Raw genomic sequence first — 23,782 nt, 5'->3', positions numbered from 1 at the left:
ACCATCGGGTTCTTGGTCACCTCCCACGGCTCAGTTTGGCCGTGTGGCCAGCTCTAGGAAGAGTCTTGGTGGTTCCAAACTTCTCCCATTTAAGAATGATGGAGGCCACTGTGTTCTTTGGGACCTTCAGTGCTGCAGAAATGTTTTGCTACCCTTCCCCAAATCTGTGCCTCGACACAATCTTGTCTCGGTGTTCAACGGGCAATTCATTTGACCACATGGCTTGGTTTTTGCTCTTACATGCACTGTCAACTGAGGGACCTTATATAGACAGGTTATTCACACACTAGAATACAGTACATACATATGAAGTGGGTGAAACAGTATGTAGACATGATTAACGTGACCAGTGTTCCATGTCTATGTACATAGGCAGCAGCCTCTAAGGTGAAGGGTTGAGGAACCAGGTGGTAAGCGCATCGTGACAGTGACTAAAATTCAGGGCAGGGTACTGGGCGGAGGTTAGCTCGTCGTGACTATTTAAAAGTCTGATGGCCTTGAGATTGAAAAACAGCTTCTGTCTCGGTCCCAGCTTTGATGCAACTGTACTGACCTCACCTTCTGGATGGTAGCGAGGTGAACAGGCCGTGGCTCGGGTGGTTGATCTCCTTGATCTTTTTGGCCTTCCTGTGACAGCGGCTGCTGTAGATGTCCTGGAGGACAGGCAGTGTGCTCCCGGTGATGCGTTGGGAAGACCGCAGACTGCACCACCCTCTGGAGAGCCCTGCGGTTGCAGGCGGTGCAGTTGTTGTACCAGGTGGTGATACAGCCCAACAGGATGCTCTCAATGGTGCATCTATAAACGTTTGTGAGGGTCTAAGGGGCCAAGCCAAATTTCTTCAGCCTCCTGAGGTTGAAGAGGCCCTGTTGCACCTTCTTCACCACACTGTCTGTGTGAGTGGACCATTTCAGATTGTCAGTGATGTGTATGCCAAGGAACTTGAAGCTTTTCACCTTCTCCAATGCGGCCCCCGTCGAATACTGGGCATACCGGTAGATAATTTCATATAGGAAGTCAGTGCATTCAGTAACAGATTATTCCTCAATCTCAATGTTTTTAAACTGCATCATGTCAGTGTAAAACTATTTTTTTCTTTTTTCAAAAAGACCAAATATCTACTGTATGATTCCTCTCTCTCCATTGATCTACTGTATGATTCCTCTCCATTTAGCAACAGCGCCACTTACTGACCATGTTGATGGCCTATTTATTGCCTTACCCCTCTTATCCCATCTCATTTGCACATGCCGTATATAGATTTTTCTACTGTATTATTGATTGTATGTTTGTTTATTCCATGTGTAACTCTGTATTGCTGTATGTGTCGAACTGATTTGCTTTATCTTGGCCAGGTCGCAGTTGCAAATGAGAACTTGTTCTCAACTAGCCTACCTGGTTAAATAAAGATGAAATAAAATAAAAATGGCTTCAGTGTGATCTTCATGAATGTGTCATCATATGCCCTGCCATGGATACCCAGACTGTACATGTGCACTCCATCCCAACATGCTCGATGCTTAACTTAAAAGCTGACTCAAAGCAAACAGTGAAATATATCTAATTCAGGCTATTGGAACGTAGGAGGTTGATCACCTACAAGTAGAAATGCTATTATTTTAGGCTTTTTACATTTATGCTACTATTTAAATAATCGATGCATCAGTCACACTTCTGAAATGTAGAATTTGGAATACAGTTATGTGTGTGAGTTAAGTAAACATAACATCAATCTACTATCAAAACATTGCATTGACCTCACTGTTGCAGTGTGGAAAAGCAACGTCATTAATGTACAGTTGCAGATCTCAATTTCTCTTTGATTTTAAAAACACAAGTTTGGCATTCTCTATATAAAAACATTTTAACTCACAAGTCATTTTCCCTTTTATTTTAAAGATGTTTTTATATATACACACAACATTGTATTTACATGGTCTAGTATATTTACACAACATTAACAAGTGGCACTGTGTAGTTTGCAGTTTTTGTTCCCTACAGGTGTCTTAAAATTCAATGATAAATAAAAATTCTACACCACTTTCTGTTTCTGACATACTCAGTAGCGAGCATGGCTACCCAGTCATCTGCAAAGTGCTGTCCATTCTTAAGAAGCAAGAACTGTGGTTTCAGTTTTACAAAAATACAACTCATCCACCCTCCAATACCTACCCCACTTCCCTTGACTCTTGCTTCCAAACAGAACCCCACAGTACCCCCAATACGCTATCACAACACACATCTCAATGCTGGACATCCATGATAATTAACATTTGATGATTCTGGAAACCCAAGTCTTGTATGTGGGACTCTGTAGTCTGGTCTTTTTGAGTGGGCTCCATGTATGATCAAACATTTCAGAAAATAAAAAAAAGAATCAAATGAGGGTTTTGTGGATTCCACACAACGGGCTGATGACCCACCATAGCGGCCCGTGAGAGCCAGGTTGAAAGGGAGAATTTACTGTACGGGCTTCTTACAGCATGGACACGTAGGTCACAACGTATTCATGTCCAATACACCTGCTATAGATGCATCACAGTCTCTTCAGCAGGTCAAGAAGATGGAACTATGGCAAATTAGTTTACAAGAAAGCAGGCTTCAACCCTGGTATCCAATATTGAGCTAGAAATGACGACCAGGTTAAGGTGAAATGGTAGGGGGTTCGCTGATGATTACACAGACACAGCATCATCAGAGGCAGGGCATAATACATACACACAACAGAAACTGCTAAAAATACTAACTCTCTCACCCATACACCCCCCCCCCCCACACACACTAAAAATACTCATGCGTGCTGCACTCTCTCACCCATACACCCCCCCCCCCCCACACACACTAAAAATACACATGCGTGCTGCACTCTCTCACACTCGTACACATCCCCACACACATACAGGCATACAGCAGTTTGGTTGTGCAGAAGAGCGCATCAGAGAGGCTGGCACTACCTGCAGTGCCAAGATGCCAGCAGCCAGGTAACCAAACAAAGCAAGAAACAGACTCTTTCATGAGAAGGAGAGTAGCTCAAACTAAACATGCTGATAACTCCAATACAAGAACTGATGATAATGTGAATACAGTTGAACCAGTGTGAAAAGGACACCTCGTGTTGTCAGATGTTTGAGTGAAACATGTCATAACTGTGTTGGGTACAAGTACAACAAATTCCCAGTAATCTGTACCTAAAACATTCTAAGTGATTATCATCTCCAATAAAAAAGAATGTGTTTTAAAAACTCTAACTACCATTTGAAATATATCAAAAGGGGGGAGGTGTGTTTCTAGTCATTATTGGTTGAATGCTCTTGGTATTCTCTACATTCTTTAGAGACAGACACACAAACAAAGACAGAGAGGAACGGAACTTAAAGATCGTTTTAAGGTCGAGCCTCCCCTTAGTGGCTGTGGACTTTGTCAAATTGCTTAGAGTAGATCCTCCCCCTGTCTTGACACAGTAAACAGCTCTAAAAGTTGACCAACTGGACAGTTTAACATGTCAATCAATGCCAGTCAATGGCTCCTTGTTTGTTCTATGCAAAAACCAAGGCATAGCGCCACATCAGCCACAAGGTTAGTTAGGGGTAGACACAAAGTGCTCTGATGTGTGTAGTGTCTGAATTTGACAAAAGCTAAAATATATAATAAATTAAACCACTTTTTTCATTAAAAAGTCAAGAATGACAACTTTTACTATCTATGATTTCATTTGGGATGCCTGAAGCTAAGACTCACTCTAACATACACTTTGTTCAATGGACAGGGTTTGACAAACTAAAACACAATAAATATTATTTGAAAAAAATACGGTGTCTCTCGTTGGACCGGAGGGACATAGAAGAAAAGGCGGCAGATTCATTTGGAGGGGCTTATCGATCACTCTTAAAAACACTCCCTCTCTCACAGCCCCGCCCATTCATTGTACTTACGGCACTACTACAGCAATTTCACCATGTTTTAAATGTCTTTTTCTTTTTTACCTGAACACACAATACCCCTAATGGTACCTATTCAACATAACTGGATTCATTTGTCCATAACTTTCAGTTTTTTGATGGCGTAAAGTGCAACAGTGCTTTGTTCTCTCCTCGGCCCATGGCGGTAAGCATGGTAACCAGGGCTCCTCCTCCCTGGCACTGGGCTGACCCAGGTCAGGTCAAAGGGGTCAGGGTTCAGGGCAATCGCTGGTTGCGCTAGTCTCACTCGTCACACTGGTCACACTAGCACTAACGCTAACACTAACGCTAACATCCTCTTCCTCCTCTTCTTCCTCTCCTACTGCTTTTCCTCCATTTTCTTCTTCTTCTCGTTCTTCTTCTCTCTGGTAAAGGGTGGACTTCAGGGGTTTGACCAGGCCTTCCTCGTAGACCCTCAATATGGCTTCACACACAAACTTGTACTGGCTCTGAGGACACAGAAGAGAAAGAGAGAAAGAGAGAGGGGGAAGGAAGAGAATGTCAACAACATTAGAGCCAATGGCAAGGCATGAGCAAAGGAGCCAGGACAGCCAGTGATTGGGATACAGAGGCAGCCAGGCGTGAATAAACTTCCCTGAGGTGGGTAATGCAGTGGTGTGTGCCGCGAATGTGTCTGTGCGTATGTACATATGTGTTTATGTCAGTGTGTGTCTGTGTACGAGGAAAAGGGTGTGTTGTGTGGGTGGGTGTGTGTGTGTGTGTGTGTGAATGCATGTGCGCGCGCGCACGCATACTTAGTTCAGTGTGCATGACAGGAGAAAGGTAGCCCACTCTTTTCCCCTAGTGCCATTATCTTCCACCTATTTCTCCCGGACCCTGAGGGTGTCCTAGCCTCATTAGAGCTCAGCATATTCTAATGAAATTACCGCTGCAGCTGCAGCAGCATCTCTACCCCCGCTACCCTGGTTCTGAGCACAGGGCCAAATTGTACTCATGTGAAGTTCTTCAGAGACTGAGAAGAGAGTGTGCATCCCAAACGGCACCCTATTCCCTATATAGTGCACCACTTTTGACCAGGGTCAATAGCTGGGTCTGGTCAAAAGGAGTGCACTATATAGGGAATAGGGTGCCATTTGGGAAGTACCCAGAGACCCTGGGTATTGATGAGAAACAGCTCAGCCTAAAGTGAGAAAGTTAGACGCACAAATATCATACCCCCAAGACATGCTAACCTCTCATCATAACAATAACAAGGGAGTTAGCATTTTTGGGGGGGGGGGGGGATATGATATTTATGCCTCTAACTTTCTCACATCATTATTATTAGTATTATGATTGATGTAGACATTGCGTGCTACGAATATGGAACCAAATACTTCACTTTTTACTACTTTAATACCAGAGTATGTGAGTGGAGCTGGAGCAGAGCGAGGAGCTTGCCCAATTTGACTGAAGTGAATTTCCCAAAAGCTGGAGCGTCGGCCTTCTCGCCCGCTCCAGTAGCGCTCACTTAACAAGCTCAGGGCATGCCCGGCCCAGCATGCATATGTAGTCTACTTGTGTGCTGCTATTTTTTATATATTTTTTTATCTTTATTTAACTAGGCAAATCAGTTAAGGACAAATTCTTATTTTCAATGACGGCCTAGGAACAGTGAGTTAACTGCCTTGTTCAGGGGCAGAACGACAGATTTTTACCTTGTCAGCTCAGGGATTCGATCTTGCAACCGTTCGGTTACTAGTCCAACGCTCTAACCACTAGGCTATCTGCCACCCCTATAGCCCCTTGCTTTAGATACTGTCATGGAGTATGTTAAATATTTTTATAAAGGTGACTTACAAAGATGAGGAGGACCAAGAGCAAGAGAGGGAGTGCGGTGATGTAGTGTCCACAACTAAAGAATCATTGTGGAATCTGAAAAGACAGGTATCCTGAAAGCATGATGTGTACATGCTAACAGAAAGGAACGAGGAGGGCAGCTACCTAAGGGTGTCATTGTAGCAAAGTATTTATAAACAAAAAATCTGATCTCTTAAAAGTTTCGTTCATTTTCGTTCTATTATATATACACAATAGGCCCTCATTGATTTTGGCTCAATAGGCATATAGACCCTTTCCTGTGTTTGCAAACATTGCCGCATGAGGGAAATGCATGCAAGTTCTTATAGAACGCCAGCAAAAAAAAACTATTTACATGTTGCTTTTCACACTGCTTTTGGATTATAATTGGATTTTAAGGCTCGTATGAATGTCCTGCTTAATATAATGTTTGTGTCAACATCGCAAATCAACTGCATTATAATTAGAAAACACTTGAACTTCAACCAGTAAAATGGCTCTTTGGCTAGCTTTTGCTACAGCCTATATCAATGAGCGTTAGCCTTATAGCTAACAAATGCTGCATCCAAAATAGTTATTTTGCAGAGATCACAACCAAATATAATCTTGGCGACTGTTCAAGCCAGAATAAAAAGATAATTGTAAGTATATGAGAACCCCAAAAAGTTATTTTGTTTAGAAGAAATAAAAACGTAAATCTAGGCTATGTTGAATGGGTGCAGATGGCGATGGCTTTCTGACTGCAGCCAAGAGTCGCGTGCATCTGACGTCAGTGTGTCGTGTTCTGGAAAGGGGTCTATTACCGCTTTCAAGAAACTTTACGTTTTGATAGGGTTGTTTGAACTAAAACCCTTTAGGCATACCTACAGAAAAAAATATCCTGCCAAGTCTGGCAAGAGTGGCCCAAAGGTTGTTCAGCATCCGCAGTGGCTCTGCAAGCACTGAGAGGGTATTCTCTGGTGCTGGCCTGCTCTCCGGGTACCATCGCATGAGACTCTGGCTAAACTCATGTTTCTAAAAATGAATTCAAAGGCACTGTAGATGGAGCCTTATAAGGCATTTTTAGTTTAATGTGCATTTCATTCTAAGTAAGTCACAGCCTATATGTGCAATTTATAGACTATAATGGTTTAATACAACAAAATGTTGTTTAAATTCTGAGTGCTTTATGTCCCTACCAGCCTAGTGTGTCGCACTCGCAAATGCTTCACAATTTATTTATTTGTAGGCTATAGCCTTGAAATAATTTTAATAATATAGCCTAAATAATTAATTTAGGCTCCCTGTCTGGCTCCTATTTAGAGTGTTTATAAGATGTTTAATATGACATGAAGCCTATTTGAAACGATGAGCGCTTCTTAGTCACCTTTTCCTGTTGTTTATTAAAATACTTTTCATTCAAATCATATGGTTTGGTTTCAATACTTCAAAAGCAAATGGTTGGTCCAGGTAGTCACAAAAATAGATGGGGTGTTGGTTAAATGGTGATTTTAATGAATGGAGTGATTTTGGAAGGAACGTGGAACATCGGTGTGCAAGCACCGCTCCATGGGCAAGCACCGCTCCATGGGCAAGCACCGCTCCATGGGCAAGCACCGCTCCATGAGCAAGCACCGCTCCATGGGCAAGCACCGCTCCATGGGCAAGCACCGCTCCATGGGCAAGCACCGCTCCATGAGCAAGCACCGCTCCATGGGCAAGCACCGCTCCATGGGCAAGCACCGCTCCATGGGCAAGCACCGCTCCATGAGCAAGCACCGCTCCATGAGCAAGCACCGCTCCATGGGCAAGCACCGCTCCATGGGCAAGCACCGCTCCATGGGCAAGCACCGCTCCATGAGCAAGCACCGCTCCATGGGCAAGCACCGCTCCATGAGCAAGCACCGCTCCATGGGCAAGCACCGCTCCATGGGCAAGCACCGCTCCATGGGCAAGCACCGCTCCATGAGCAAGCACCGCTCCATGGGCAAGCACCGCTCCATGGGCAAGCACCGCTCCATGGGCAAGCACCGCTCCATGGGCAAGCACCGCTCCATGAGCAAGCACCGCTCCATGGGCAAGCACCGCTCCATGGGCAAGCACCGCTCCATGAGCGATGAGAAGGATTTCAAACCGCTCAACTCCATTCACATACCCTGTTTAATACACATGTATGTGAATTTGTTCCAATACATTTGTTCCCCTAAAATGGGTGGATGTTGTACAAAAAGTGCTGTGGTTTCTAAACGGTTCACACCGATATGGATGCAAATACCCTCAAATTAAAGCGGACAGTCCTCACTTTAACGTCATTGTATCATTTCAAATCTAAAGTGCTGAAGTACAGAGTCAAAACAACAAAGAATGTGTCTCTGTCCCAATACTTTGATACTGTATCCCAGACTCAATACCAGAGAACCCAGCGAGTGTACGAAAAGAAAATCCTACACCTAGCCTAAAAATGGGAATCTGGAGAGACAATGGCATTCTCATGGCACAAGAGATTATCACTGGTAGACTGTAACAATGGAAAGTCTACCACTGACAATACAACAGGGATGAATAAAACATCTTCCTAGTAGGATGACCCTCTCCTTTCAGTTAGTAACACTGTTCTATTCTACACTGTGCTCCATCTGTTATTACTTAACACACTAACACAGATTGTTTCGGTTGTCTTCAGAGGCTAAAGGGAGCCATCTTGGAGGAGGTGAGAGGCGAGCCTGCCCAGAAAAGGAGGAGGAAGAAGAGAGCGTGAGGAGGAAAAGAGAAGGGGTAAAGAGAATGAGGAAAGGAAGTGAGAGGAAGATGAAGAGAGAACTAGAGAGAGAGAACGAGAGAACTAGAGAGAACGAGAGAACTAGAGAGAGAGAACGAGAGAACTAGAGAGAGAGAACGAGAGAACGAGAGAGAGAGAACGAGAGAGAGAGAACGAGAGAACGAGAGAGAGAGAACGAGAGAGAGAGAACGAGAGAGAGAGAACGAGAGAACGAGAGAGAGAGAGAGAGAGAGAGAGAGAGAGAGAGAGAGAGAGAGAGAGAGAGAGAGAGAGAGAGAGAGAGAGAGAGAGAGAGAGAGAGAGAGAGAGAGGAGGAGGATAAATAGAAGGTTAGAAAAGGAGGATGAAGAGAAGAAAGGAGGACTTACAGGTGTCTGAATCATCATGGCTCTCTGGTCCCTCATGGTTCTGACTATGTCTAATGGATAGATGGGCTGACTGCACTCCATCAGGCACAACGCTGTCTCCATGGTGATGAGAACTCCCGTTCGGCCAATCCCTGCGCTGAGTGATGACACACAAGCGGGAGAGAAGGGGAGAGGGGGAGGAGAGGAGGGGCGGAGGAAGAAGTTTCACTATAAACTCATGACATCATTTCTACCTTTTAAAACCCTCGAGTCAATTTCCGCAGCCCTGCTGAAATCCAATAAGCATTGTAAAAAAATCCACATAAATATCTGTCTGTTTAAACTAGATATCTGCATGGGCTGCATCTCAATCCACCGTATCCTCCGAAATCGGCCTTCTACATCTGTAGTGAAAGGAGGCAGAGCTAGTGGTGTTTGTTAGCCCATGAGACATCCATAAAATCGGTCTTCTCAAGAAAACGTCTGTAGGATCCGAACGGTATGGCCCACAAACTATTATGACCACTCTACGGAAAGGTGAGTCTCTCGGTTGTTTTTCTCTACGCCCCCACAAGCCTCACAAGACTTGCCTGAAGGTTACCGGGTACCAGTAAAAAAAAATGTATGGAAGTAGTTTAGTGCCTAAAAAAAGGGGTTAAATATGTGTCAAAATAAATACAATAGTTTCCTGATCTTTCTTATATTCCTCAGATATAGGACAGACACTTCAAAACAAACTTCCTTTAGATTTTTGTGGGGACTATCTGTTGTTCCATGTAGTGAATGTGTTATTCAATGCTTTTACATGAGCTAATAGCAGTAAGGCCAAATTCAATGTTTTATCCAACAAAAAAACATGAATATATTTTTGTATACCTGAAGGGGTCCTAAAATATCAAATATCTAAATGATCCATGGTATGACCATCTTAAAACACTTCCATATGTTAGCTCAGTAGAACCCCCTGCGGCTTAGACTCTAGAGGGTTAAATCAGTGCATCATTATTTTTCTGGCGTATAGCAACACACATAAAGATCAATTTATGGAATTAAGTCCAGATTCGAATCCAGAAATCTCCCAATCCCTGGGCTCTATACATTAAATACATTCCAGTGTGCTGTTGAGACATGTATTGGCTGAGTCAGATAGGTCTTACTTTAGCCAAGTTATCTGCCTGAGACGTGGATTTCTAAAAAGGTGTGTAGGTGTTCTATCTGGAGTGTTCTGGGCTGCTGGGCTGTGTACTACAGCAGTGTGTAGGAGTCTAGTAGAACATTCAGACAGTTCCACTGGGCTGTGTACTACAGCAGTGTGTAGGAGTCTAGTAGAACATTCAGACAGTTCCACTGGGCTGTGTACTACAGCAGTGTGTAGGAGTCTAGTAGAACATTCAGACAGTTCCACTGGGCTGTGTACTACAGCAGTGTGTAGGAGTCTAGTAGAACATTCAGACAGTTCCACTGGGCTGTGTACTACAGCAGTGTGTAGGAGTCTAGTAGAACATTCAGACAGTTCCACTGGGCTGTGTACTACAGCAGTGTGTAGGAGTCTAGTAGAACATTCAGACAGTTCCACTGGGCTGTGTACTACAGCAGTGTGTAGGAGTCTAGTAGAACATTCAGACAGTTCCACTGGGCTGTGTACTACAGCAGTGTGTAGGAGTCTAGTAGAACATTCAGACAGTTCCACTGGGCTGTGTACTACAGCAGTGTGTAGGAGTCTAGTAGAACATTCAGACAGTTCCACTGGGCTGTGTACTACAGCAGTGTGTAGGAGTCTAGTAGAACATTCAGACAGTTCCACTGGGCTGTGCACTACAGCAGTGTGTAGGAGTCTAGTAGAACATTCAGACAGTTCCACTGGGCTGTGTACTACAGCAGTGTGTAGGAGTCTAGTAGAACATTCAGACAGTTCCACTGGGCTGTGTACTACAGCAGTGTGTAGGAGTCTAGTAGAACATTCAGACAGTTCCACAAATAGGGCGAGGAGTAGCCTCTGTAGCTGAGACACTAGGGCTGAGGTCAGATCGAGGGATCCTGTGATGAGTTGTTTAGTGAAAACATAGACCATTTCTTGCTATACATCCAAGGATGTGTGTCATGCATTATGTTCCCTACCTACAGTGGACCACCATGGGCTCATCCTTGCCGGCTCGTTTGCTTCGCACCAGGCTGACAAAGTCCAGGAAGTCCATGGAGTCATCTGGGACGCCATGGTCCGGCCAGGCCACGTACTGGATCTGGGTCAACTCCCGGACCTCCTCGCTCTGTCACCATGACAACATAACAGTACAGTCAGTGCAATGTCGCTATGACAACAGGGGGAAAAAAGGACTGTCTGCTCTGCACCCCCCTTTATTAACATTCCCCACCACGACACACAGAGACACCTCACTGACAATGGTGGAGCACAGCCAGACCAGCACGGTTAATCAAAGCTATTATGGGATGTTTGTTTGCCCTTTCAACATCATCTATCAGTGTCGCTATGGTAACACACACAGGCTGCACGTTAATACTGGAAGCCTCATGGCTGTAGCTGCTGGTCCCCATGGCAACATGATGATCCACCGTACGTGCACCGCATGAGGCCAAAAAAGAACAGCCCACACAAGTCACCATGGCAACTCTTTTAAATGCTTAAAGTGATAGTTCCAATGCTGTGTTTGTAACGCTAATCATTTTTAGCTGTGATCCACCATTTCGCTAAGTTTACTTTGACTTCCAAATAGTTGTCATTGCATTAGCACTGGCCATTGGGAAACACAACAGTGACTGGTGAGCATCATGTACCTCGAGGTGTGTAAGGGTCATGTCTCGGACCAGGAAGGCAGAATTACCCTCCTCAGTGAGACAGGCCAGCTGGAAGCGGCCGTACGTGGCAGTGCTGTCAGGGTTGGGCCAGTACTGATGACACTTTACCTGTTGGCACAGAGCAACAACATAAGGCCTCAGACACAGATTAGTATGGCATCATGATAGAAAAAACAGGATCAATTAAATGTTTCTTTACTCCAGAAAAACTCCTGTTTATATTGAGTGTATGACTAGGGCCTGGATTTTTTCCTTCTTAGGTTACATTGTTCAGGAAAAACTCCTGTCCCCTTTCCCTGGAGGCCCAGAGAGGATACAGTACATGTCTAACCCTACTGTACATACCCGTCCCCTCTCCACCTGGGTGGTGAGCATGACCACCATGGAGGAGCTCTGCTCCCAGGTCATCTGCCAGAAGTCTGGGCACGTGTTGGGCAGCGGGCCCTGGCACGCAATGTACCGGTTGATCAGGCTGGACGCTGGGATCTCCATCTAGAGTACAGGGAGGAGAATAAGACCTGTGTGTAGGGCTGTTAACGATCAACAGTGTGTGGGCATGTGAGCATGTGTCCATTTCCAGTCCTTGGAGTGGAGACTACACCTCCGTCTTGGCCGACAGAGGCCTATTTTAGGCCTGCTGAACAAAGAGTCCATGGTAGTGTGGGTGGACTGAGGCGAACAGCATATGTGATGAGGGAGGAGGTTAGAGCAACTCACGTTGATGTAATTTGCATTGATGTAGTCATCTGTACTTTTCAGAATGACCCGTGTGGCATCATCTAAAAACGAAAGAGAAGGAGAGACAGGGGAGAGAAATGAGGAGAGGTGTGTGAAATGGTGGGTTAACACAGACTAAGAAAGTGAAGACAACTGTGTGTAGGAGACTGTAGTGTGATGTGATACTCACAGGGTGAGATGTCTCTGTAGCGGTTTTTGGAAATGTTTTGAGGTAATTTGGCACACAACATTGTCATTCCAGGACTTTTCCGGTAAAGTTGCTGTGAGAAAATAATAAAAGCATTAGGAGAAAAAAAAACCTTGACTGGAAATCTCAAATCTTACTTTAACTCTACACAAGCACCTCGTTCTTTAACAGCCTCAATACATTTAGAAATGTGGAGCAAGGAACCATGATATTTCAGCAAAGCATCAAAAATGAAATGTACAGACGGAGAACGCCTGCTATGTCTGAACGTTCACAATCAGAACGCCTGCTATGTCTGAACGTTCACAATCAGAACGCCTGCTATGTCTGAACGTTCACAATCAGAACGCCTGCTATGTCTGAACGTTCACAATCAGAACGCTTGCTATGTCTGAACGTTCACAATCAGAACGCCTGCTATGTCTGAACGTTCACAATCAGAACGCCTGCTATGTCTGAATGTTCACAATCAGAACGCCTGCTATGTCTGAACGTTCACAATCAGAACGCCTGCTATGTCTGAACGTTCACAATCAGAACGCCTGCTATGTCTGAACGTTCACTATGTCAATGTTCAGAATCAGAACGTCTGCTATGTCAATGTTCAGAATCAGAACGTCTGCTATGTCAATGTTCAGAATCAGAACGTCTGCTAAGTCAATGTTCAGAATCAGAACGTCTGCTAAGTCAATGTTCAGAATCAGAACGTCTGCTAAGTCAATGTTCAGAATCAGAACGTCTGCTAAGTCAATGTTCAGAATCAGAACGTCTGCTAAGTCAATGTTCAGAATCAGAACGTCTGCTATGTCAATGTTCAGAATCAGAACGTCTGCTATGTCAATGTTCAGAATCAGAACGTCTGCTATGTCAATGTTCAGAATCAGAACGTCTGCTATGTCAATGTTCAGAATCAGAACGTCTGCTATGTCAATGTTCAGAATCAGAACGTCTGCTATGTCAATGTTCAGAATCAGAACGTCTGCTATGTCAATGTTCAGAATCAGAATGTCTGCTATGTCTGAATGTTCAGAATCAGAACGTCTGCTATGTCAATGTTCAGAATCAGAACGTCTGCTATGTCAATGTTCAGAATCAGAACGTCTGCTATGTCAATGTTCAGAATCAGAACGTCTGCTATGTCAATGTTCAGAATCAGAACGTCTGCTATGTCAATGTTCAGAATCAGAACGTCTGCTATGTCAATGTTCAGAATCAGAATGCCTGCTATGTCTGAATGTTCAGAATCAGAATGCCTGCTATGTCTGAATGTTCAGAATCAGAATGCCTGCTATGTCTGAATGTTCAGAATCAGAATGCCTGCTATGTCTGAATGTTCAGAATCAGAATGCCTGCTATGTCTGAATGTTCAGAATCAGAATGCCTGCTATGTCTGAATGTTCAGAATCAGAATGCCTGCTATGTCTGAATGTTCAGAATCAGAATGCCTGCTATGTCTGAATGTTCAGAATCAGAATGTCTGCTATGTCTGAATGTTCAGAATCAGAATGCCTGCTATGTCTGAATGTTCAGAATCAGAATGCCTTCTATGTCTGAAAAGGCCCACGTCTTTCCTTAAGCTGCTTCCACCTGCTGTGTGTGGAATTCAAAAGATGCTACTAATCTTTAAAAGGGGCATACATACATTGTATGTGAAGTGCAGTAGCGGATTAAGACCAAAACACAAATATTTGTATAAACCCACACATGAACGGAAAACATTTTCTCAGTGCATACCGGTATGTTCGTTCTGTATGTGTGCATGTTTCCTTTGCCCTCACACTTTAGCACATTCTTCTAGTCTAATAACACAAGGTAGAGAAACAGGAAGCTGTTAAGTGTGCCTGATGAAAGGCAGGAAGTTATCGGAATGCGGAAATGATAACACTGGTGCTTCTCACCACATTCAAAGAGCGGCCGATGCATCAAATAATTAGCCCTTTGTTTTTAAGTAAACTATTTGCGGCCTCCCAAGTGGCGCAGCGTTTTAAGGCGTCACTAAGGACCCGGGTTTGATCCCAGGCTGAGTCACAACCAGCCGTGATCGGGAGTCCCATTGGCCCAGTGTCGTCCGGGTTAGGGGAGGGTTTGGCCGGGGGGGCTTTACTTGGCTCAACGCACTCTAGCAACTCCTTGTGGTGGGCCGGGCGCCTGCAGGCTGACCTCGGTTGTCAGTTAAACTCTGTTTCCTCCGACACATTGGTGCGGAGGTTAAGCAGGCGGGTGTTAAGAAGCGCGGTTTGGCGGGCCTTGTTTTTCGGAGGATGCATGACTCGACCTTCGCCTCCCGAGCCCGTTGGGGAGTTGTAGTGAACAGACAAGATGGAAATTGGGGAGAAAAAGGGGGTAAAAATATATATTAAATAAATAAAGTAAACTACTTGGCGATTATTCCTCACACAGTAACAGGTGTTATAGTAGTTGTCTTATGTGCCATAACCTAGAAGTTATGGGGGTCTCTGTGAGGGGCATCACCCTGCACTTAGAGGGCACAGTAAATCACAGCAATAAAGCTGATACTGTAGAACTTGTGTAACACCAGTCCTGGGCAACATTTCCCTCCAGAAAGTGGTAACCTCCTTTGTGACCTCAATGAGGTGAAAACAATAGTGCACAAACTAGGGGGAGCTATTGCTCTCGCCACATTTCCAGTCACCTCAGAAAAAAAAAATGAACAAGACCCACATGACTCGAGGTACAACAAAAAAATCACAAGAACATTGGGAGGAATAGACGTGATAGTCTTGCTCATGAAAGCTTTAAATTTGTAGATGAGGTGAGGACTGACTCACATCAAACTGGGCTAGTACTTCCCCGCTGACCAGACCCTCCTTCAGGGTGTTCATGGAGTCCCTCCAGGCATCCTGGTCCAGCTGACTGGGGTCCTGGGGACACTTCTCTGGGATGTACTGGAAGTCTGGCTCAGTCTCCTGCTTCTCCTCCACCATGTCATAGATGGCTGGAGAGACAGGGAAGGAAGTAACAGAGTTAGTTAGAATAGTGTCTTGAGAACAACAGCCTGCTATATTTGATGTCACTTGTTCTTCTACCTGTATCGTAATGATTTGGCCTGTTTTAACTGCACATTTCAATAGTGGTCCCGTGTAGCTCAGTTGGTAGAGCATGGCGCTTGCAACGCCAGGGTTGTGGGTTCGATTCCCACGGGGGACCAGTACGGAAAAAGTATGCAATTACTACTTACTGTAAGTACCTCTGGATAAGAACATCTGCTAAATGACATAAATGTTAAATGTAGTAAACCCAAGGAGATTACTTAGTCACCAATCAGAACCCTCTCCTCACCATTGGGCCTGACCAATAAGATGAGCTCTCCTGAGTGGCTCTCACAGCTGGCCTTGATGAACATGACCACCTGGTCGTGAGTGTGCTCCGAGATGTCTCGACCGTTGATCAGAACCACCTGGTCACCTTCGTTCAGACGAGGGACACACAGGTCAGCCTGTAGAGGGTTGGAGGAGAACGCAATCAGAACACAGTTGAGTCAAGTGGTTAAAGTGGTATACTGGGAAGAACAGACTAGAACACTGGGCCTGTAATATAATAAAGTTTCTCAGAGCAAGAGTGCTGTTCTAGGATCAGGTTCTCTCTGTCCATATAATCTGATTTGATTACTGGGTGATGTCAAATCAGACCAGGTCAATGCAATTTACATTGACAGACAGTCCTACAAGTGTGAGTCTACTGTTCCAAACAATGGAACGTTTCATACAGTGTGTGAGTATGTGCGTGTTCCAATGAGAGAGCGTGAGAGAGAACAAGACAGAGGGAGGGAAAGATGGAGAGAGAGTGAGATGAGGGGTTGAGACATTGAGTGTGAGGGCAGAAGTAATAGGGAAAGTGTGAGCGTGTTTCTGAGTATCTGAGAGAGGAAGAACATGAGTATGTGTACTGTAAATGTTTTTTACATTTTATTTTCATTTTACCTTTATTTAACTAGGCAAGTCAGTTAAGAACAAATTCTTATTTACAATGACGGCCTACCCCGTCCAAACCCTAACCCGGACTCCCAATCACGGCCGGCTGTGATACAGCCTAGAATCGAACCAGGGTCTGTAGTGTCGCCTCAAGCACTGAGATGACTTAGACCGCTGCACCACTCGGGAGCCAGAGTGTATGGGGTGTTGGTTAATGTTCTAACATACCGATGTCCCAGGGGCCACACGAGACACGATGACGGGCACCTTCTGATCAGCTCCACCCTAAAACCAAGGCAATGGAGAGGTCTAAACAATCTGATCATATCACCAGCAGTTCTTGGTTAAGTCTCAGGATTAGGAGCAGTAGGGTTAGGTGACTACCCTCTGGGCATTGTTATTTCATAGCATTATACATTAAAAAATGATATAATAATAAAGATGTTTCATTGTCACACACACATGATAGGTGCAGTGAAATGTGTAGAACAGCGCACCTGGAGCAAATTAGGGCACATCGATAGATTCTTCACCTTGTCGGCTCGAGTATTTGAACCAGCGACCTTTCGGTTACTGGCCCAACGCTCTAATCGCTAGGTTACCTGCGGCCCTACAAAGCACTACTGTAGGCACTAGGCAGAGGTCTCACCTTGACGTTGAAGCCAAATCGTCTGTTGTCGTCTGGCCTCATCTTGACCAGGACCAGATTGTCGTGAGGGACAACACCGTTCAACTGTAGAGAAAGACATAGGGATGTGTTAATACATGTCTACACTGGAAAGGACATAAGCTCCTGACAGCCTACAGAGCCTCTGAAGGACCCACAGTTCTTCAGAGGTCACAAGGTCAGAAAAAACATGACCCTGGCCATAGTTCTAAGTCATTTATGTTCAGCTGAATTAATTCATTATGAAACAAAATGAAAACAGTGGTAGATTGAGTCAGGGCGGACTTACCGTGGTCTTGTCGGTTGCCATGGGGACATCGTACATCTCGTTGATGTGGTTGTCAAGGAGACTCTGCTGGGAGTGGTCCTGGATGATCTGGCTCAGGTTCTTCCTGGACTGTTTTGGAGGCAGGGCTGGGGGCAAACCATCTACTGTCTCTGGGGAGCTGGAGAGAGACACAGACAGCGTTAACTCATGGTAGAGTACCTTCAGTCTGTCTGTCAGCCAGTCCCTTTTAAGTCCTTGATATTTTTTCAAGATAAGGCACGTTCCATTTCCTAAAATACAACAGAGCTAACAAGAGCTCAGTAAGCCATTCAGCCAATCAGAGCTTTTGGATAAGTAGAAACTCCAGTTGCTCGTGGCCATTGGCCAATAGTTGAGCTCCTACAGCACATCCTCCACACAGAGAGAGACTGTGTGTGTGTGTTGTAGTGTGTAACTATCTAACAATCCCAGTCACAGTGGGTGTGTGGTGTACAGTGTACCTAACCATCCCAGTCACTCAACCACATAAATCCGAGGAGGCCCAGGGGGACTAGAGGCCAGTCAGGAACAGTCACAGCACATTGTCTTTGTTTGGCGTCCTGTATGCCAGGCTGGTGTCACAACACAGGAGACACTGGTTGGGAGGGAGGGGTGACACTGCAGGAGGGACAGACAGGCCTCTCTCTCAAAATAAACAGATACCACAAGGACTTCAGCCACATGGCTGCTCACTGACACTGACCACGGGGACATACACAGAGTATTTGTCTGTATTTATCTCATTACATCAAGACATAAATACAGTTGCTGTCCTTCTCCCCCCAACTGATTGAAGTCAGGGAACGGAACGGTCAACCTTAACTTAGTTCTTTAAAGTTCAGGCTGGGGTCAGCAGCCTCTAACGTGACAGTGTAATGGGATGTTTTCCTGGTTCACAGATCAGGTTGTAGAAGGGAGGTATCATATGACCTGGTTGCCTTGGTTTCCACTGCTTAAAACCTCATCTTACTGAGGTAATGCTGTGACAGCGAATACTGTTGTATTGATGTTTCTTTTTGAGACAGAGAGAGACAGAGACAGGAAAAAGAGAGATGGGGAGAGAGACAGACAGAGAGAGAGACAGAGAGGAAAAAGAGAGATGGGGAGAGAGAGGGCGATGTTGAGATCCCAGGAAGAGTGAGCAGGTGGTTATGTCATCTTCTGGATCAGTGAAGAGAAGAGCAAATGGCTTGGCACAGAATGTGGGTGCGTGCAAGCGTGTGTGTATGCGTTTGTCCGTGTGTGTGTGTGTGTGCGTTTGTGTGTGTGTGTATATGTTTGTGTGTGTGAATAGAGGAGTGAAATGAGAGCGAAAGAGGGAGGGAAAGTATATAGGCCGAGTGTGGGTGTGCCTCTGTGTATATGCATAGGTTAAGTATGAATATGTATGAACTCACTACTGTAAGTCGATCTGGATAAGAACGTCTGCTAAATGACTAAAATGTTAAATTGGGAAGTGAGGGAACTCTGAACTCCTCCCTCTATTCCCATTAGAGATGCGGTATCTGTACTAGTGCTTGCGACACAGTTCTTGGTAAGATAACACTTCTGCAGAGCAGATAAATACCCTTCCTGCTTTAACATAACAAGCCAGTTGTTGTAGAGGCTCTTACCCAATCTAGCCTAATAATAAACAGTTAACGGAACTCTGAAAGGCATCTCAAAGAACATAACAGCCAAAAGAACTGGAGTACAGGGTTGTCTGGAGGTTGAGGTTAGGATGTAGAGCAGAGGGAAAACAGGGGGGTGGGACAAGGAGAGGGCTGAACATAGCCTTACTCAGCAGGGCAACTCAACACTAGTAGTCCAGGGGTTAGGTCACTCTCAAACGTCATGCTGCTACAGTAAAGTCACCAGGGGTTTGGTCACTCTCACACGTCACGCTGCTACAGTAGAGTCACCAGGGGTTAGGTCACTCTCACACGTCACGCTGCTACAGTAGAGTCACTAAGGGTTAGGTCACTCTCACACGTCACGCTGCTACAGTAGAGTCACCAGGGGTTAGGTCACTCTCACACTGCTACAGTAGTCACCAGAGGTTAGGTCACTCTCACACGTCACGCTGCTACAGTAGGGCCACCAGGGGTTAGGTCACTCTCACACGTCACCCTGCTACAGTAGAGTCACCAGGGGTTAGGTCACTCTCACACGTCACGCTGCTACAGTAGAGTCACTAAGGGTTAGGTCACTCTCACACGTCACGCTGCTACAGTAGAGTCACCAGGGGTTAGGTCACTCTCACACGTCACGCTGCTACAGTAGGGCCACCAGGGGTTAGGTCACTCTCACACGTCACGCTGCTACAGTAGAGTCATTAGGGGTTAGGTCACTCTCAAACGTCATGCTGCTACAGTAGAGTCACCAGGGGTTAGGTCACTCTCAGACGTCACGCTGCTACAGTAGAGTCATTAGGGGTTAGGTCACTCTCACACGTCACGCTGCTACAGTAGAGTCACCAGGGGTTAGGTCACTCTCACACTGCTACAGTAGTCACCAGAGGTTAGGTCACTCTCACACGTCACGCTGCTACAGTAGGGCCACCAGGGGTTAAGTCACTCTCACATGTCACGCTGCTAAAGTAGAGTCACCAGGGGTTAGGTCACTCTCACACGTCATGCTGCTACAGTAGAGTCATTAGGGGTTAGGTCACTCTCAAACGTCATGCTGGGTTAGGCTCTACTGTTAGGCTACTCTCAGATATCAGTGGACTACCAGTGCAGTAGACTACAGCCACAGGCCGGGGAAGTTTGACCTAGGACGGGTATACTGCGCTGAGTCAGACAGGCCTCATTTTTATGTGTCTACCACCCCCCACCTTGCTCCATCCCAGCCCTGCCGAACCCCCTCCATGCCCCCAGAGCTGTAAACACTTTTTATAGCCCGCGTTCAAAGGCTCTGTTTCCATTTAAGCCCATTAAATGACATTTGGGAAAGGGTGTGAACTGTAATTGCAAGCCACAGACACACAAGCCAACCGTTAAAAAGGATAACTTTTAAAAAGCAGCCGTTTCAGAAGTCGGAGCAGACACCATGGCACTGGTACTGTCATGTCCAATTAAAATGTGGCTTCCATTGATTTTTAGACAGTGGCTTTAGTGGAGACTTTAACAGTGGAATATAGTCACAGTCACCAACTTTCACCCTCATTAACAGCTATGGTGGTGTTTTGCAGAGAGGGAAGAGCTGGTCAGAGACAACTTCCATTAGATTGTCAGTCTTGCTTAGAGCAGTCCCTTGGTGCATATTGTTTTAATGTAGGCCTAGTATCTCGTACTGGGCTACAACTAGGTGCCCCAGTTGTTCCTGGTCAGATCCTACAGTCATGTCAACCACCACACCTCTCATCTTCCTGACTACTACAGTGTGTCCAGTGTCCACTAGAGGTCCAGACTGATGGAGTTGGGGTGAGTGGACGAGGCTGACTTGTGATTGGGGGGGGTGTGTGTGTGTGTGTGTGTGTGTGTGTGTGTGTGTGTGTGTGTGTGTGTGTGTGCGCGCGCGAGCGGCAGCAGACTTACGGGCTGGAGTCCAGACTGATAGAGTTGGCCTGGGTGGAGGATGCTGATTTGTGATTGGAGAAGACGGGGAGACTAGGCGAGGCGTGGATTATGTGGTCCACCAGGTGCCCAACCGACAACGGGCGCATCCGCGTCCCCTCCTCTACGAACAACGAGTTCCGGCTGCACGCACACACGCAACATGGTGGTTAGGATGAGTGTGTGTGGAATCAAAGCAAATGAATGTATGGTATTCCACACTGTTTGAAGACTTCCATTGTTTGTTTGATTCTATTATGTTTTACCCAGCTTCTGTGATACATTTGAATGTGTAGAATTCCTTTTGTTTTGCCCATGCTATGAACAGTGTGACTTCCATTTCTGATGGTATTGGAACTGGGACTCCCTCACAGCGTGTCTCCCTCTCGGAGGCATGGGCGTTATATTAGGACAGGGTATATAAGGAGGAGTGACAGCCAGGTACTCACTGGTTAGGGGTACCGAGTGGGGAGCGTGTGGGCAGGCTCTGGGTCTCCAGCCTCTCGTCTGATAGGCTGTTCCTGCTTACCGCCTCCCAGTCTGTCCCGCACATCAACTTCCTGGCCATGGGCTTACTGGGAGACCTACTCAAACAGGAAATATAATCAGTCACATGACAGAGCCAATGAGGATGTGATACTGCTGACTTTGTGATAAGGAAGACAGAGGGTGTGTCTGAAAATGCACCCTATTCCTTATATAGTGCACTACCTTTGACCAGGGTCCGGATAGGGCTCGGGTGGAAAGTAATGCACTATATAGGGAATAGGGCGCCATGTCAGACCCAGCTAGAGTGGTGAAACACTCCAGTCTAAAGCCCAGAAGTAAATGACTGAAACACAGCTCAGTGATAAAGATAGAATCCTTGAGACTAGGATGTGATTATTCAATATCACTAATTCATCCTACAGCACCTCCAGGATGTGATGATTGGCCCATCAATATCACTAATTCATCCTACAGCACCTCCAGGATGTGATGATTGGCCCATCAACATCACTAATTCATCCTACAGCACCTCCAGGATGTGATGATTGGCCCATCAACATCACTAATTCATCCTACAGCACCTCCAGGATGTGATGATTGGCCCATCAACATCACTAATTCATCCTACAGCACCTCCAGGATGTGATGATTGGCCCATCAACATCACTAATTCATCCTACAGCACCTCCAGGATGTGATGATTGGCCCATCAACATCACTAATTCATCCTACAGCACCTCCAGGATGTGATGATTGGCCCATCAACATCACTAATTCATCCTACAGCACCTCCAGGATGTGATGATTTGCCCATCAATATCACTAATTCATCCTACAGCACCTCCAGGATGTGATGATTGGCCCATCAATATCACTAATTCATCCTACAGCACCTCCAGGATGGGATGATTGGCCCATCAACATCACTAATTCATCCTACAGCACCTCCAGGATGTGATGATTGGCCCATCAACATTACTAATTCTCTGGGCATTAACAGATATTTAGAGCTGTCGTACTTCTTTTGATAGAGGACTTAATAGCAGAGATACATGCATAAACCATAAATATAGTGCCTATACACATTCGACATCCCCTTTAACTTTTTTCACATTTTGTTGCATTACAAAGTGGGATTGAAACAGATCAAATTTTATTTTTTTGTCATTGAGCTACACAAAATACTCCATAATGTTAACGTGAAAAGAGCATTCTAAATATTAATAAAACATGTAATAACTAAAATAGCCATTGCGTAAGTATTCACCCCTTTTGTTTAGGCAAGCATAAATTAGTTCAGAAGTAAAATGTGGCTTAATAAATCACACACAATAAGTTATATGGACTCACTCTGTGTGAAATAATAGGGATTAACATGATTTTTGATTGACTACCCTTTCCATCTGCCCCCCATACATACATCTGTAAGGTCCATCAGTCAAGTATTGAATTTCAAGCATTGATTCAACTAAAGACCAGGGAGCTTTTCGAAAGCATCAAAAAGAAGGGTAGTGATTGGTAAATGGGTTACAATAACAAATCAGACATTGAATATATCTTTACGCATGGTCAAGTTAATAATCATGCGGTGGATTATGTATTAAACCATCCAGACACATCAAAGATGCAGTTGTCTTTCTGATCTGAGCGACAGGACAGGAAGGAAACTGCTTAGGGTTGTCACCTTGAAGCCATTGGTGATTTTAAAACATGTACAGAGTTCAATGTCTGTGATGGGAGAAAACTGAGGATGGATCAACATTGTAGTGACTCCACAATAAATGGAGTCACTATAAATGTCACTATAAATGGAGTCACTAAATGACAGAGTGAAAAGGAGAACACAAATATACAGAATATTCCAAAACATTCATGTGTATGCAACAAAGCACTAAAGTAATACTGCATCAAAAATGGCCTAAATGCAAAGCCTTATGTTTGGGGCGAATCCACCACAACACATCACTGAGTACCACTCTACTTATTTTCAAGCATGGTGGTGGCTGCATCACGGTATGGGTATGCTTGTCATCGGCAAAGACTGGGGAGTTTTTCAGGACGAAAAAATGTGGGATGGTGCTAAGCACAGGCAAAATCCTAGAGAAAAACCTGGTTCAGTCTGCTTTCCAGCAGACACTTGGAGACAAGTTCATCTTTCGGCAGGACAATAACCTACAGCACAAAGCCACATCTACACTGGAGTTACATACCAAGAAGACAGTGAATGTTCAAGTTACAGTTTTGGCATAA

General features: G+C 45.1%; 1 protein-coding gene and 1 non-coding gene across 3 annotated transcripts in view; one reads left to right on the top strand and one right to left on the bottom strand.

Moving 5' to 3' along the window:
- Window positions 1-1,867: 1,867 nt before the first annotated feature.
- Window positions 1,868-23,782, bottom strand: part of LOC139539036 (tyrosine-protein phosphatase non-receptor type 4-like) — a 112,849-nt gene continuing 90,934 nt past the window's right edge. For both annotated transcript variants that reach the window (XM_071341721.1, XM_071341722.1), the window contains exons 14-27: window positions 21,493-21,627; window positions 21,026-21,187; window positions 17,490-17,646; window positions 17,183-17,266; window positions 16,762-16,818; window positions 15,902-16,058; window positions 15,391-15,557; window positions 12,584-12,674; window positions 12,394-12,455; window positions 12,022-12,168; window positions 11,656-11,784; window positions 10,981-11,129; window positions 8,884-9,019; window positions 1,868-4,406 (exon numbers count right to left, since the gene is read on the bottom strand). In XM_071341721.1, coding sequence (XP_071197822.1) covers window positions 4,167-4,406; window positions 8,884-9,019; window positions 10,981-11,129; window positions 11,656-11,784; window positions 12,022-12,168; window positions 12,394-12,455; window positions 12,584-12,674; window positions 15,391-15,557; window positions 15,902-16,058; window positions 16,762-16,818; window positions 17,183-17,266; window positions 17,490-17,646; window positions 21,026-21,187; window positions 21,493-21,627 — 1,873 coding nt within the window. In that variant the 3' untranslated portion in view covers window positions 1,868-4,166. The remainder of the gene's footprint in view (window positions 4,407-8,883; window positions 9,020-10,980; window positions 11,130-11,655; window positions 11,785-12,021; window positions 12,169-12,393; window positions 12,456-12,583; window positions 12,675-15,390; window positions 15,558-15,901; window positions 16,059-16,761; window positions 16,819-17,182; window positions 17,267-17,489; window positions 17,647-21,025; window positions 21,188-21,492; window positions 21,628-23,782) is intronic.
- Window positions 15,695-15,770, top strand: trnaa-ugc (transfer RNA alanine (anticodon UGC)). The gene has a single exon. It is a non-coding gene; the product is annotated as a tRNA-Ala (tRNA).

Source organism: Salvelinus alpinus, chromosome 14 (assembly GCF_045679555.1).
Source record: "Salvelinus alpinus chromosome 14, SLU_Salpinus.1, whole genome shotgun sequence".
Classification (NCBI taxonomy): Eukaryota; Metazoa; Chordata; class Actinopteri; order Salmoniformes; family Salmonidae; genus Salvelinus; species Salvelinus alpinus.
The sequence above is the reverse complement of the archived record's forward strand: the minus strand, read 5'-3'. Positions and strand labels throughout refer to the sequence as shown.